This window comes from Chenopodium album, chromosome 27 (assembly GCF_948465745.1).
Source record: "Chenopodium album chromosome 27, dcCheAlbu1.1, whole genome shotgun sequence".
Lineage (NCBI taxonomy): Eukaryota > Viridiplantae > Streptophyta > Magnoliopsida > Caryophyllales > Amaranthaceae > Chenopodium > Chenopodium album.
This window is the reverse complement of record NC_137860.1, coordinates 11,542,211-11,557,344: the sequence shown is the minus strand read 5'-3', so window position 1 is coordinate 11,557,344 and position 15,134 is coordinate 11,542,211. Positions and strand designations below refer to the sequence as shown.

The window sequence follows — 15,134 nt, the reverse complement described above, 5'->3', positions numbered from 1 at the left end:
AATACTAACTATATCGAGTGTTATAGCTAACAATTAGCTAAATAGCCGTAAAATAACTAACAAACAACTCAATGACGGTAATAATTAGTTACATAACTGAAAAATTTCAAACTAACTATCAGCTATAAATCCAACTGTCATAACAGTACGTATTAGATAACTAACAATTTATTTCAATTTTTCTCCAACTAGAGATCACAACCTGACTGAATTTGTTGAATACATCCGAGTGTACAGTTCACCAAATAACCCATGGTTATTGTTTATTGTGAATGGCGGTAATGCGATCGAAACCTGACTGACTGGAATTGGTTTTTCAAAATTAAAACTTACTCTGTTTCACGATTCAAGAACGAAAAAACCCTTGATATTCTCTCTCCTCTTTTCCTTCCTTCCTCCCGTCTATTAAGCGTGAATTTTACCTTCAAATTCTCAATTTTTTCTCTCTCTTTCTTTGGCTTTCTCTCTCCTCCTTTTGGCGGGACCTTTTGAATTCCTTCCCCTAAATTTGTTTCTATATTTACACTAAATTTTTTAACAATGTTCTCTCTTTGTCTCTCATCAATATACGTTCATGAACCCTAATTCCTAACCCCTTTATATTTTCTAAAAATCGAAATTGAATTAGTTTCGTAGTAATGGGAGATAAAGGTGAGAATGGGGTTGTTGCTGAACCTAAATTAGAAGAAAATTTAGAGGGAGAAGATGTTGCTGAACCTAAATTGGAAGTAAATTTAAAGAAAAAAGATGGTGATAATAATTATAAAGAGGAAGAAATTCCGATTAAAGAAAGATGTGAGAGAAGTGACGGAAAAAAATGGCGGTGTAAGAGTCGCAAATTGGATGAACACAACTTGTGTCAGAAACACTTTGATCAGAAGAATAAGGGTAAAAAGGGTTCTTCTAAAAAGGGTTGTTCTAAAAAGGGTTCTTCAAAAATCAATGTGAAAGTTGACCCAGATGAAGGTGAAGAGAAAAGCGTCGAGAAAGTTGCTGAAAAAGTAATGGAAGAAGTGGAAGCAGAAACTAAAGTTCCTAAGAAAAGGGGTCGTAAGAGGATTATAAAAGTTGCAGAAGAAATTCCTGAGACAACCCCAGAAAAATCGGAGGAAAGCCCAGATAATTCAGAGAAAAACCAAGTAAAATTGGAGCAAGATAGAAAAGGGGATAGAGAAGCTGAAGTTTTGAAGAAAAGGGTTCGAGATGATGCGGAGAAAGGCCATTACAGTGAAGTAATTGTTAGTGATGACAATGGTTTGGCTAGGAGGAGTACGCGTAAGAGTAATTATGTAGAAGATGATGCAATGCGCGTGTATAAACGGCGAAAGGGTGGGAGGAAACCGATGGGCAATGAGGCTGTTGTTAAGGATGTTGAAGAAGAAGAAGAGGAGAATAATGGTACAGAGGTTGACACTAAGCCAATTAATGGGAAGAGGAAAAGGGCAGAGAAGAGCACACCAGGTGTTTGTGAAAATGGTGATGAGAAGCATGGAGACGGGGATGATGGCGAGGCGGTTGTAAGTAAGCAAAGCCATGGAAAGAAGGGAAAGAAGAAAGTGATGGAGAAAGGCACTCCAAGTGTTTGTAAAAATGTCGTTGAAGAAAAAGAGGTGGAGAAAGACACAACTAGAGCGGGAAGGCAAACTAGGGCTTGTAGGAACAAGCCTCTTGTTTCAATTCCGGAGAAAAAATCCAAGCCAGAGGCTTATGATAAGAATGTAACATAATTTTACTACCAAGTTCCTTTTTTTATTTTCGAGTGGTCGATTCTTATTGATACTATTTTGATTTGTTTGTGTGTTTTGTTTGTCAGGGAATCAAGATCGATTCGGATATGTGTCATCAGTGCCAGAGGAATGACAAGGGAAGAGTTGTGAGGTGCACCAACTGCAAGACCAAACGGTTTTGCATTCCCTGCATAGGAAATTGGTTTGTGCTCTTTGTTTCGATGTTGTGCTTTTCTGATTGCTGCTCTGCAGCTTATGCATATATGTCTTCCTAATGAGCATTGCTTAACGAGTCATCTTGAAAGCCATTCTTAGTGTTTATGTTGTGACTAATGATTTTTTTTTTTTTTTTTTTCTGTAAAACCCTTAGTTTTCTATTACAACATTTACGAGTATGTAATATCCATCTCCTTTTCTGTAACATGGATAAATGTGGTGTTTTTACTAATTTTAAAGTTCTAGTTCTTGCCTGTTTTTGTTGTCTACCATCTGCTGTAGTTTGTTTATGTTACTAAAAGGTAATTTCTTTACCAAGGACTCAATGAGAGGGATACACTCTTCTACAGACTATCAATTTTGCGATTATTTTGTTATTATTTTTATTGCCATGCTTCCACTTCAGTGATTTGTTGTTTAGGCTGTTTTCATTACGACTGCTTTGACCTGTTGTTCCTAGTTAGACAAGTTGATATCACCCAGCAAGATTATGGAATAGTCTGCTTATTATTTCTGTGATAATGTCCAATAAGAATCATAAAACTAAATTCTGCCGTTTAAGTTTTTTCATGAATTCCTGAGGCCTTGGGTTCCTCAACAACATTCATGCTATGCTTGTTGGTTCTTTGACAAACATTTACAAAATGTCCAGCATGAATAGAGGATATTGGAACAATTCTGATGCTGGTTATGTGAACCAGGTATCCACGAATGACAGAGGAGCAAATTGCTCAGTCTTGCCCAGTCTGCCTTCATAACTGCAACTGCAAAACGTGCTTGCGGATGGAGGGACCTATTAAGGTGTCTTTTCTATCATTAACTCTGTGAAAGGTTGCTTTCCTGTTAATAATACATATTTTAAATTTACATCTTGATTACTTTGCAGAATCAAATGCAAGATACCTTTGGAGTTGGAGATAAAGAAATGTTTGATCATTCCATGAACACATTGATAACTATACTTCCATATCTGAAGGAAATAAACCATGAACAGATGACAGAAAAGGAAATAGAGGCCAAAATTCAGGGTATCACATCTTTTTGTCTCGTAAAACTGGTTGGCATAGTTGCCTCCATAACTCCAATTTTTTTGTTAGTAATTTGTCATTTTCGTGTGATTATATGAACAATATTTCTGAGCAGTTATTAGAAGCAACTTTGTGAGTATTTAACTCCAGGGTTACTTTATTAGCTGACAGATTATTGTTTCAGGAGTTTTTTATTTTTTATTTTTTATTTATTTAGTTTTATTTTTTTTTGCTTTTTCATTTGATATATTTTTTATGTGCCTTTAATTTCTGGAAGTTTCTTATTTAGGTCTTACCCTTACTGCATTGTATCACTCATTGTCTTGTTTATACAGTAACTAGCAAACTCTAAAGCTCTGGCTCATGTCCTGATTCTTGGGTGGAGATAAATTTTAATATTAAAAAATTTTACTCTGTATTTGGTCCTAGCTACTTTGGTTGTCGGTGATTTTGGGTTGGTACAATTTCCCTGAGAATGTATTTAATCAGTACTTCAAAGATGGGTGATGTTCAAATTCTTCAATAATGTGTTTCATATTTGGCTCTTTCCACCTAAAATTTTGTGTTGAAAGGGAAGAATGGAAGTCATATTGATTGAATTCATGGCTTTTGGCTTTGAAGGCTTCTGTCTCCTTGACAATTTACGTAGATTTTACTAGCTTGAATTTTCAAAACTATGTTATGTAAAGTATTATTTATTTGTCAGGCCTTATTCGGAAGAGCAATGTTTGGCTTTTATCTTTTATTTTTTGAAGGACCAGTGGTCTGTAGGGTTGCTCAGTATTGTATGCTTGTTTTAGGTGTATCAGTGTCTGAAGTTGTCGTACAAATGGCGTCTGTTGCTAAAAACGAGCGTGTATACTGGTAAGGTATTTGCATTAAGTATTTTATTTGTCCAAGATGGATGTTACTGCTCTTCGATGAATGAGTTTGTTGTATTTTACAGTGACAACTGCAAAACCTCAATTGCTGATTTCCTCAGAAGCTGTCCAGAGTGTGAATATGATTTGTGTCTCACTTGCTGCCGGGAAATTCGTGCTGGACAGCTGCAGGGTCGTGAAGAGGTGGTAATGGATTTTGTTTTCCGGGGTTTTGATTATTTGCATGGTGGTGAAGAGTCTAAAGGAACTAGTGGAAGGGTAGGTGCTCCTGTCCAAAAAAGAACTAGAAGTCAAAAATCTGATCTAGAATCAGAGAAAACTACTTCAGGCACCAATGGTCCTGTTCAATTAGAGAAAACTAATGGAAGCAATTCTCTGGGAGCACAACCTGTAAAAAATAAGGGAAAACTTGAATGGAAAGCGGATGAAAATGGCAGCATAAGCTGTCCCCCATCAGATCATGGGGGTTGTGGTTCACTGCTTGAATTAAACTCTATCCTGTCAGATGGTTTTGTTTCCAAAATGGTAAGGGAAGCGGAGGAGGCAGTAGCAAAGTGGGGTCATAAGTATTCATCCCAAATTATAAGTGGGTGCTCATGTTCTGATTCTGCATATGATGGTGACTGTGGAAGTATTATGCGGAAATGTGCTTCCAGGGAAGATTCCAGTGACAATTATTTGTATTGTCCAGATGCCAGAGATATTCAACATGGAGACTTGAAACACTTTCAGTGCCACTGGGTCCGTGGAGAACCAATAATCGTCAGGAGTGTTCTTGAAACCACCCCTGGCTTAAGTTGGGAACCTATGGTCATGTGGCGTGCTGTTCGACAAATTAAGAATACAAAGCATTCTACGTTATTGGATGTGAAAGCTATTGATTGTTTGGATTGGTGTGAGGTGAATTTTCTGTCAGGATAAATTAATTTGTTTGATTGATATAAATGGTTGTTGTTCTCCCTTTACTTGTCTTGAGTTTTTAACTTACAGAATATGTAAGTCTTATTTGGTTTGATGATGGGTTTATGTCTTAGATTTTTTTCTTTTCCTTTTTTTTTCTTTTTTTATTTTTAATATTGTTATTATTTTAGCCTGGATGCTAAAACTACAAATCAACCTGTTATATCAATAAGTGATACTACGTAGTATTAAATTATGAAAGCACCAAGTTGTTTAGTTGAGATGTCTTTTTTGTCCAGAAAAAATTCTGATGCTTTATCCTTAAGCTCACTAGGGGAAGTAAATGATATCTGTCTTTTTTGATTTTTTTTTTGCTGTCCAAATACCAGGTTATTATATGCCTGATACTGATAGTATTTATAATCAGTCAGTTTTAATATAGAATGTACTGTTGAAGGTATTCTGTTTATAAATAGGCCACAGTATTTTGATGTTGTTTATAAGATTGTCTTCATAATTTTGGTTTCATTTTCAGGCTGTTGTCTCTTAATATTTTTTCCCTGTTATTAATTGCAGGTTGATGTTAATGTGCATCAATTCTTTAAAGGGTATTCCGATTGTCAATTTGATCGCTCTGCATGGCCTGTAATATTGAAGTTGAAAGACTGGCCACATACGAGTAAATTTGAGAAGCATTTGCCACGTCATGGTGCTGAATTTATTCGTGCGTTGCCATTCAAGGAGTACACACATCCGCGGAAAGGAGTACTGAATCTAGCTACCAAATTACCTAAAGGAACTTTGATGCCAGACATGGGACCAAAGACCTACATTGCTTATGGACTTTTTGAAGAATTGGGTCGTGGGGACTCTGTAACGAAGCTTCATTGTGATATGTCTGACGCGGTATGATGGTCTTTCTATATTTGTGGGTGTTTTATGTCCTTGTCTTTGTCATTGTCTCCTAGCTTTGTTAGACTTGCTTTTTGGTTGCTTTTGTTTGGAATTTCAATTTTGTATTTTTAAGTCGAAAGGTTGAGACTCCATAATGGCTGTCTTTTGAATCTTCACCCCCCCCCCCCCCCCCCCCCTCTTTCTGTTGGTGTTTGCCCTAGGGGGTGTTATTAAATTCTGATGCACTATTGTAGGGTGTGTTAGTTTTTTTTTTCCTCAAAAATCTTACTTCCTCTGTACTATGAACTAAGATTTGGTGTTACTTCCTCTATTAAATTCTTTTTACTTGCAACACTATGAACTATACAATATTTGCATGCTCTACTTTGGCTGGATTTGGTGATTAATTGTTAAAAGGAATTATATAGTCGTGTCGGATCTTGATCTATTCACCTTATTTTATAATTTCTTAATATCTATAGATTTTGCACTGTGTAAGTTCTTCCTTCTGTTGGCGCAATTAACTCGATTGTGTTATTCAGCTATAGCATTTTTCTATTGAGATTGGTGCCTTTTGAAAGGGAACTTGTTTAATATCGAGGGTATAGCTAATTAAGCCGTATAGGATTTTATTTAGTGCTGATTGTGTCCTGTTCGAAATGCCTTGGCTTTGTACTTAATGTCTATTATGTTTTATAGGTCAATATCTTGGCACATACTACAGAAGTTGTTGTGCCTGCAGTGAATCGCAAAGCCATTTCCAAATTAAAAAAGCAACATTGTGCCCAGGACCAAAAGGAAATATTTGGTGTTGAACCCAAAAACTCTAAGGGGAGCGAAGGTTCTGAGTTGAACAAACATCATGATGTTGCCCATGTTGGTAAGGTGGTAGAAGAAGATATTGAATGTACAGATACAATGGTTAATGTTGAAGCAGGAATAAAGGTGAACGTAATTCCACAGAACCTGAGTGGCAAAGAAGGTTTAGTATGTCATAGCATTGAAATGGATCACGAAATGCCTACAATTGCACAAAAGAGTAATAATGTTGCTGCTGAACATAAGAAGACTCTGAAGAGTGGGGGTCACAATAAAAGAAAGAAGAGGAGAACCAATAGTCCTGGAGACAATGAAAAAGAAACAGAGCTGTCCAAGCTCTCTGCTGAAGGCAAAAACCTTGGTAATGATCAAGTTAAGATGAATTTTGTAATTAGTCATTAAGCAATCATTATTTGAGTGATTGCACTATTGTTTTTAAAGCTGAGATTGTTGATAATGGAAACGTAACTAACATTGACAAAATTTGGATTCAGATCTAGATGTTCGAGAAGGTGTTCCTGATAAAGGCAGGGAGACTAAGGATAAAAAACCTTCAGCTCCTTTGTCTGAGGACTTAGAAGTTTCAGAACCTCATAGTGGAGGTGCTCTTTGGGATATATTCCGTAGAGAAGATGTCCCTAAGCTACAGGAATATTTGAGGAGACACTATCAAGAATTCAGGCATATTCATTGTAACCCGCTGAAGCAGGTACTGTTTGTATTCTTTAAACGTTAGAAGCTTGGTTGCCTTTTATCTAGCATATTGGCAAAAGTTACAAAGATTTTCCTGTCAGGAGTAGTAAAACAATCGTTTTTCTCTATATTTTATTCTTGTTCTTTTTGGCTTTTTATTGTATGCTTCGTATTACATTTCAAAATCAAATGTTACCTTGAGTTGTCTGACAATATTGTGTCATCTGTGGTTTTGTCTTGATGTTTCATGCTTAAGCTTCTCCTTTTGCCCTTTTTTTGGTCAATAAATAGGTCATTCATCCTATTTATGATCAGACATTTTACCTTACTGAGGAGCACAAAAGGAAACTGAAGGAAGAATATGGTAAGGTTCACAATATTTAATGACATCTCTCGGTCTCTTCTAGTGCATCTCATTGGTCTGGATTTTTTTCCATCACTTGTGGGTAGATATCTCAGTGGTTGCATGTTTTAGTTTGATTTTTATGCAATTTTGTAGGAATTGAGGCTTGGACATTTGTTCAAAATCTTGGAGAGGCAGTCTTTATTCCAGCTGGATGTCCTCATCAAGTTAGAAACTTAAAGGTGGTGTATTTTGTTGTATGCTATTTTTTTTTTCTTTTTCAAATTGATTTGTGTTCATAATTTATACAGCCTCTAAATGATTTTTTATTTTATTTTATTTTTTTTTATTTATTTATTTATTTTTTTTGACAAGTAAATGATTTTAGTTTGCTAATCTCTAAATATGTAAAATAATTTGCAAACATATAAATGACTATGAGCAATCTAGAATTTATTACATGTATTGAACTCTTGGATGTCCTCATCAAGTTAGAACTCTTGGTAATGACTATTCGTCTGAAAGAGAAGGCGAAGAAAAAAGTTAGACAAGAAGAACCAAGGATAAGATGGTGGACCCTAAGGGATGCAAAAGCTAAGGTTTTTACAGAAAAGGTAATTGAAGAAGCGGATTGGGATGGAGAGGTGGATCCGGACATGACTTGGTTACGAATGAAGAACTGTTTCCTAAGAGTGGCCAAAGAGGTCTTAGGGGAAGTAAGGGGAAGAACTTCGGTACAGAGAGATACTTCGTGGTGGAATGAAGAGGTGAAAGCAGTAATTAAGCAAAAAAGGGAATGCTATCAAGCCTTAGGAAAATGTAGGAGTGATGAAACCTTTGCAGCGTATAAGGAGGCTAAGAGTAAGGCAAAGGCAGCTGTTCGCCAAGCAAAAGAAAAGGCATATCAGGAGGTTTATGAAAAGCTTGATTCCAAGGAGGGAGAAAGGATCATTTATAAGATGGCAAAGAGAAGACAAGAGGCAAGGAAGGATATTGGCATGGTGAAGTGTGTCAAAGATAAGAACCAAATGGTCCTAGTGCAAGAGGAGGGCATCAAGGACAGGTGGAAGGGGTACTTCGATGAATTATTTAATGGAAGTAATGGAGTTGGGATAGGAGATACCTCTATGAGTGATGAAGAAATCAACATGGAGTATGTGCGAAGGATTAGGAGAGTAGAGGTGGAGATTGCACTGAGGAAGATGAAACCTAAGAAGGCGGTTGGCCCTGATGGGGTACCGATAGAGGTGTGGAGGTGTTTGGGTAAGATTGGTATTGATTGGTTAACAAACCTTTTCAACAAGATATGGACGGCTACAAGGATCCCACAAGATTGGAGGAAGAGCACCTTGGTCCCGGTTTATAAAAACAAAGGAGACGCTCAAGATTGTTCTAACTATCGAGGAATTAAGCTTATGAGCCATACTATGAAGTTGTGGGAAAGGGTGATTGAACAAAGGTTGAGGGCATGCACAAGCATTTCAGATAACCAATTTGGTTTTATGCCTGGGAGATCTACTATGGAGGCAATCCATTTGATAAGACAAATGATGGAGTTTTATAGGGTAAAGAAGAAAGATCTTCATATGGTCTTTATTGATTTAGAGAAGGCATATGACAAGGTGCCAAGAGAGATACTTTGGTGGGCAATGTTGAAGAAAGGTATCCCACGAAGGTATGTAGACCTAGTTAAGGATATGTATCGGGATGTGTCAACAAATGTGAGGACATGCGGAGGGTTGACAAAAGATTTCCCTATTACAATCGGATTGCATCAAGGGTCTGCATTAAGCCCTTTTCTTTTTGCAACGGTTCTAGATGAAGTAACTAGACCAATTCAAGATGAGGTTCCATGGTGTATGTTGTTCGCAGATGATATCGTTTTGGTGGATGAGACTAAGGATGGGGTTAATGTCAAGTTGGAGCAATGGAGGCAAAGGTTGGAATCTAGAGGGTTTAAGCTAAGTCGGAGTAAGACTGAATATTTGGTTTGTCGTTTTGGCACTCAGAGGGGGACAAGCAATGAAGTGGTGAGTTTGGATGGAAAGGATTTGACCATGAGTGAATGTTTTAAGTACCTAGGGTCGATCATCCAGAAGAATGGTGACATTGATCAAGACGTGACCCACAGGATTAAGTCAGGGTGGCTTAAATGGAGAGCGGCCACGGGAGTGTTATGCGACCGCAGCATTCCCTTAAAGTTGAAGGGAAAATTCTACAGGACTGCCATAAGACCAGTGTTGCTCTATGGTACAGAATGTTGGGCTTCTAAGAAAGAGCATATTAAAAAGATGGAGGTTACGGAAATGCGCATGTTAAGGTGGATGTGTGGAAACACTTTAAGAGATAGAATCAGAAATGAGGTTATTCGCAAGAAAGTAGGTGTGGCGGGCATTGTAGATAAATTAAGGGAAAATCGTCTGCGTTGGTTTGGACATGTAAGACGGAGACCCGAGGGTGCACCGGTGCGAAGAGTGGAAGAGTGGGACCATGGAGGGATTAAACGAGGAAGAGGGAGACCAAAGATGACTTGGTTGGAAGGAGTGAGGAAGGATATGAAGTGCATGGATTTACGTGAGGATGAAGTTTTGGATCGTAAGGGATGGAGGAGAAAGATTTATGTTGATGACTACACGGAATAATCAAATTTGGTTCATGTTAGCCGACCCCACTTTTGGGATTAAGGCTTTGATTGATTGATTGATTGAACTCTTGGATAGGAACTTGGGGGGTTTGGTTTTGATGAGTCTGTCCTTGATGTTGCTCAACTGATTTGTTGAAACTCTGTTGGTCAGTCATGCATAAAAGTTGCGCTTGATTTTGTATCCCCTGAGAATGTTGGCGAGTGTATCCGCCTGGCGGGGGAGTTCCGGGCTCTGCCTCAAAACCACAAGGCCAAGGAGGATAAGTTGGAGGTATGTCAGTTGCTGTTTGTGTTATTATTGCTATTGTAACCTCAGGTTGCACCAGTACCAATTATCAAGGATGCTATTCAATATTTAGTTAATAAATTATCTTCTTGATGCAGGTGAAGAAAATGACTCTTTATGCTGTGAAGATGGCTTTAAAAAATTTAGGGTAGGTTACTTGTAGAAAACTGGATCTTTGTTTCTTAATAATTACTCCCTTCCTCCCTATTTGTTTGTCACATACAGAGTATTCCACTTTAAAATGTCCCACAAAAATTGCCCCATTTTCTTATATGGTATCATGTCATTACCATTAACTCCACTTGCATACACTCACAAAAGTAAAAAAGACAAAGATAAACCCACTCACTTGCAGTATTTTGTTCAATCCCTAATGAAGCACATTTCGCTTTAGGGGAAAAAAAAAGAAAAAAGTCGGACCAGCTGAATGTATCATAGAATATCTAAATTTATTGTAAGATGCCAGTTCTGTCTTGTCAGGACCATTCCTGATTAGGCATTGTCAAATTAGATTTTGAGAAAACAAAAGGGGGGTTTTTTTTTGGAAGAGAAATTAAGTGATTAAATTGAGAAGAAATAATAAACAGAGATAAGTGAGCTGTGACTGATATACATAAGCTAGTGTGTGAAGAGCAAGTTAAGGGCAAACTTGCCATTCATAATTCATAATCACACAAAACTGATCTCATGTATCGCTAAAGTAATGAGAATATGCTAATTGCATCGCATGGGTTTTATGTTCTTTCCCTCTCTTTTGTGATTATAGACAGAATAATGTTACTTTCTGCCATTGTTTAAACTGACCTAAGAAACTTTGCCATGTAATATACAATCACACATAGTACAAAACTATGTTTTTTCATAGATCTAGTTTGAACTTCTGTAAGCAATTTGTAAGAATGGTTTTTTGCTATTTCAATTTTTGACATGATGTGCTGTGTGATAAGAGTAGTTTCTACAGGTACTTTTATTTTTTCCCCCTTCCCTTAGCCTTTTATTGATTTACTGAACTGCAGTTGGAGAGTTGATGTATTTGTTGGTGTTGTGGTTCTTCAGGTTTCAGGAGAATGATGACTCAGATGCTGATGAAATTATTGAATCTGAGCCTGAACCTGAGCTAAAGTCTGGGTCAGAGTCAGATGCCGAGTAATGTAAGATATTAAACAGGTCTGCAGTTAAAGGGTTTTTGATCCTAATATTCACCAGAGAAGGCTTATATTTTGTAGTACCACTATAGTCTGCTGGTAACTATTTGAGAGGTAGTCTGATTGTGTCAATTAGGCTTGACGGAAGATTTAGGGCATTTTGTGAAGTTGATTGTACAGATCTAATCTCAAAGGTGGGGAAAACTTTATTTTGTTCTTTTGTTCACTTTTGACTTTTGTATTGGGAATGGAAGCTCTGCTCTATCTGATGTAATCCTTCTGGCTTGGATTCCCTCCTCTTTAGTATACAAGTATTTTACATGCTCACTACTCATTACTCTTAGTATGTATCCTTAAGCAGTTTTGAAGGATGTTAGCCTATTCGAAGGGAATTCGCTATCTACTTGTGTTGCAAGTGAATCTTCTTCCAACCTGAGTGATAGTATTGGTGGTGGTGGAGAGAAGAAAAGGTGGTACATAAAATACAAGTTATTAGGAGATTAGATCATTTAATATAAAGCCTTATTAAAGTTCTAAAAGTTGCCTCAACTATATTAGAAAAAAAATATATGGATAAAAAGGTTCAAACGCTTGATCTCTTTAAATATTGTTTAACCATCTAGGCAAATAGTCGATTATGCTATAATATTGCACACTGAATAATAATTCCTTCGTTTTTTAATAGTTATAACACACTTTTTCACGCTATAAAAAGAGATTCATATGATGTAATACACTTTAAGATGGGGTGAGGTTTTTTGCAGTATAATTTAGTGGGTCATGTGCTTTAAATAAGAGAAATAGTATAACTTACAAAGGAAGTATAATACTATAAAAGTATTGAAATACATACTACATATACACTATTAAATGCTCTTAAAAATTAGCACTTGCACGACTACAGAAGTAGTATCCCGAGGCTACTCACTAGTATATTTTTTAACACAACACAAAGCATGGATTACTTGGGCCAAGCCCTAAATATATTACAACCTATTGTCCATTGATTTGAATAACCCAAAATGCAAACCAAGGACCATGTTCAAACTACTAAAGCAACATGAAACATAAAAATAGTTTTTACATCGATGAATATGACAAAAGGCTAAGCTAGGGCTTTACATGGAGCTATATAATACCCTGTAGAGTAGCAAGATCAGCTTCATAAGCAACATGTACACTAGTGGAACAGTATAATGTGGCACATGGGCACATGGCCTATGCCAACTGACTCAAGTAGTGAGCAACTGAATTCCTTTCTCTAGGTATATGACTTAGAGTGATAGTTATTTCATGATTCCTCAGACATTTGCTAATGTAATTAACTACAGTTGCCAATTCCTGGTGCATAGGCTCTCTATCAATCATAGAACGAACAACCTCATCATCTGTTTCCACCTCAAGATATGTGACTGGAAAGGCTCGTGCAAAATTAAGACCTTCTCTCAAAACGTACTGTTTTGGGTGTTTTTGTCCCTCGGGAGAGTTACGACTCGAAGAATGGTTGAACGCGGCCTGTACCTGCAAAACAACGGAGACTCCGGGTGGTTGGAGCTCCGCCTCCGATGATCAAGTTGTACTGGAAGGAGAATAAGAAAGTGCGGAAATTTAGGTGGGATCTTCTCGGATTCCGAGATCAGGTGTTCTCAATATAAGAGAATGTGGGGTAGTAATAAATGATCAAATGTTCCCCCAAATTGGGGGAATCTCCCTATTTATAGGGTTATTGGGAAGCGTGCCCTTGATTAGGCACTCTTACCTAACTTTTGGTGCGCTGCGCCGCATTGCGGCTTTCTCGGGATTTGGGCCCTTGAAGGCCGCCATTTCTCCCATTTTCCCGGAGTGCCACGTGTCAGGCTGGGATTGGTCCCTAACTCTTGGGTGACACGTGTCACCCTCTTATTGGACCACGTGACGGGATAAAATTACCCTAAACATTTGCCCCTCATAGACGTGACGTGGCACATGACGTGGCATCTGTGACAAGCGTTACACGGCCATTGGTGATAATTTTACCGCCATTTTTCGACTGATCATTTACGGGAATGCCCCCGTATTTACCCCTCTATATATAGGCTTTACCCCCTTTCATTTTGCACGTTTGCAAAACACTTTAGATAGATAAACTTTTTAGAGAGAGAGACTCTGCCATCCGTCTGTGTTAAGCACAAGCATCTGAGCTCGAACCCGCTTGTAACAACCAGACATTGCCTGATACCTTCAGATCTCAAATCTTAAGGTACCATCTCTGCCCCTCTCAGCTCTTTCTTGTTTTTACCATTTGTACATATTTCTTGCAATAAATGGATGCATCACCACCACACACGGCACGACCTACGTTAGAATCCGGCCGGTCTGAGTCTAGGACTGAGACTGCTACCTCTAGGTGTTGGGACCACCCTCATGCTTCTCCGAATCCGACCGTCTCTATGTTTGTGCAGGGCATAATGGCTCGGACAAAGCAAATGGCTCAGGGGAAGAGTTGTCAGAAAGAACAAACCCGGCTGCTGTGGAGAAGAAATCTCCCCCGGGTGCACCCCGAACCCTTAACAGCTCCATCTTAGAGGAATCCAAACATGGAGATGACGAAGAGGCCGCCTCTATGTCTTGCTTGCAGAATGGGGATTCTTCTGAGACAGACGGAGATGGCTCCGCCTCTAGCTCAGAGAGCAGTGATGAACCAATGTCCCCGCTTGAGGATAGCGAAGCGGAAGAGAGGAAGAAGTGGAGTGAGAAATATGACCTCTTCAAGATTCACGTCTCTGCCAAAGAGCGGGAAAACATAGAGAAGGATCTGGATAATTTCAAGCTCATGCAGCCCCTTAGGGAGGGATACAGCATCAGGATGCCGCCTGAGCTGGGTACAGTTGCTTGGAAAGACGACCAAGAGAATGCCAACGCCTATTTTGGTTGTTATGAGGCGGCATTCTTAGCCTGACTCTGGTTTCCCCTTCACGAGGCTGTGAAGGCTATTTTGTGAGGCTATGGCCTCGATGTGTGGCAACTATCCCTAAACCCCTAGGCCAACATCTTGGGGTATGTTGCTGCCTATGAGATGCAAGGGCTACATCCCGGCTGGGAAGCATATGCTCAAATGCACTATCTCAGTCGCAACGCAGGCAAGGGCATGGTACACCTTGACCACTTACCCCAAATATATGATGACTTTGGACAAGGTGTCCAAATATGATGACTGGAAGCACCGCTTCTATCTGTTGTCTGCGCCCAGCAGGCGTGAGAATTACGAGCTCCGCCGTTACAATAAAAAACCTAAGTACATGGGTCAGATTTTTGCCCTCCCCCGAATTCCGGATAAGGACTTTGAAAAAATAATTGAGTCTGACTTTTTCGGACTCGAAACAACCCTCTCAAGAATTGGATTCCCAAGGTCGCCTAGTTTAGAGATGAATGCTTCTTGTCCGCCTGTGGGCTTAGTACGATGTTTACCAGACGTATGTGCATTATTATTCATCCAACGTTTTTGCAATTGTACTGTTGTATCGAATTACATGCCCCAATAAACTAACCATTGGTTTGCTCTCTTTGCTGAAGAAGCTT

The 15,134-nt window shown here is 38.5% G+C and overlaps 1 protein-coding gene across 1 annotated transcript; it reads left to right on the top strand.

Moving 5' to 3' along the window:
• Nucleotides 1-336: 336 nt before the first annotated feature.
• Nucleotides 337-12,043, top strand: LOC145621516 (lysine-specific demethylase JMJ26-like). The gene is made up of 14 exons (XM_081676249.1): nucleotides 337-1,718; nucleotides 1,814-1,929; nucleotides 2,645-2,744; nucleotides 2,830-2,971; nucleotides 3,772-3,835; nucleotides 3,918-4,752; nucleotides 5,329-5,658; nucleotides 6,346-6,826; nucleotides 6,960-7,174; nucleotides 7,450-7,522; nucleotides 7,658-7,743; nucleotides 10,297-10,416; nucleotides 10,530-10,579; nucleotides 11,488-12,043. Exons 1-14 carry the CDS (start codon nucleotides 639-641, stop codon nucleotides 11,579-11,581), a joined length of 3,786 nt encoding a protein of 1,261 aa, XP_081532375.1. The 5' UTR covers nucleotides 337-638; the 3' UTR covers nucleotides 11,582-12,043.
• Nucleotides 12,044-15,134: the final 3,091 nt, after the last annotated feature.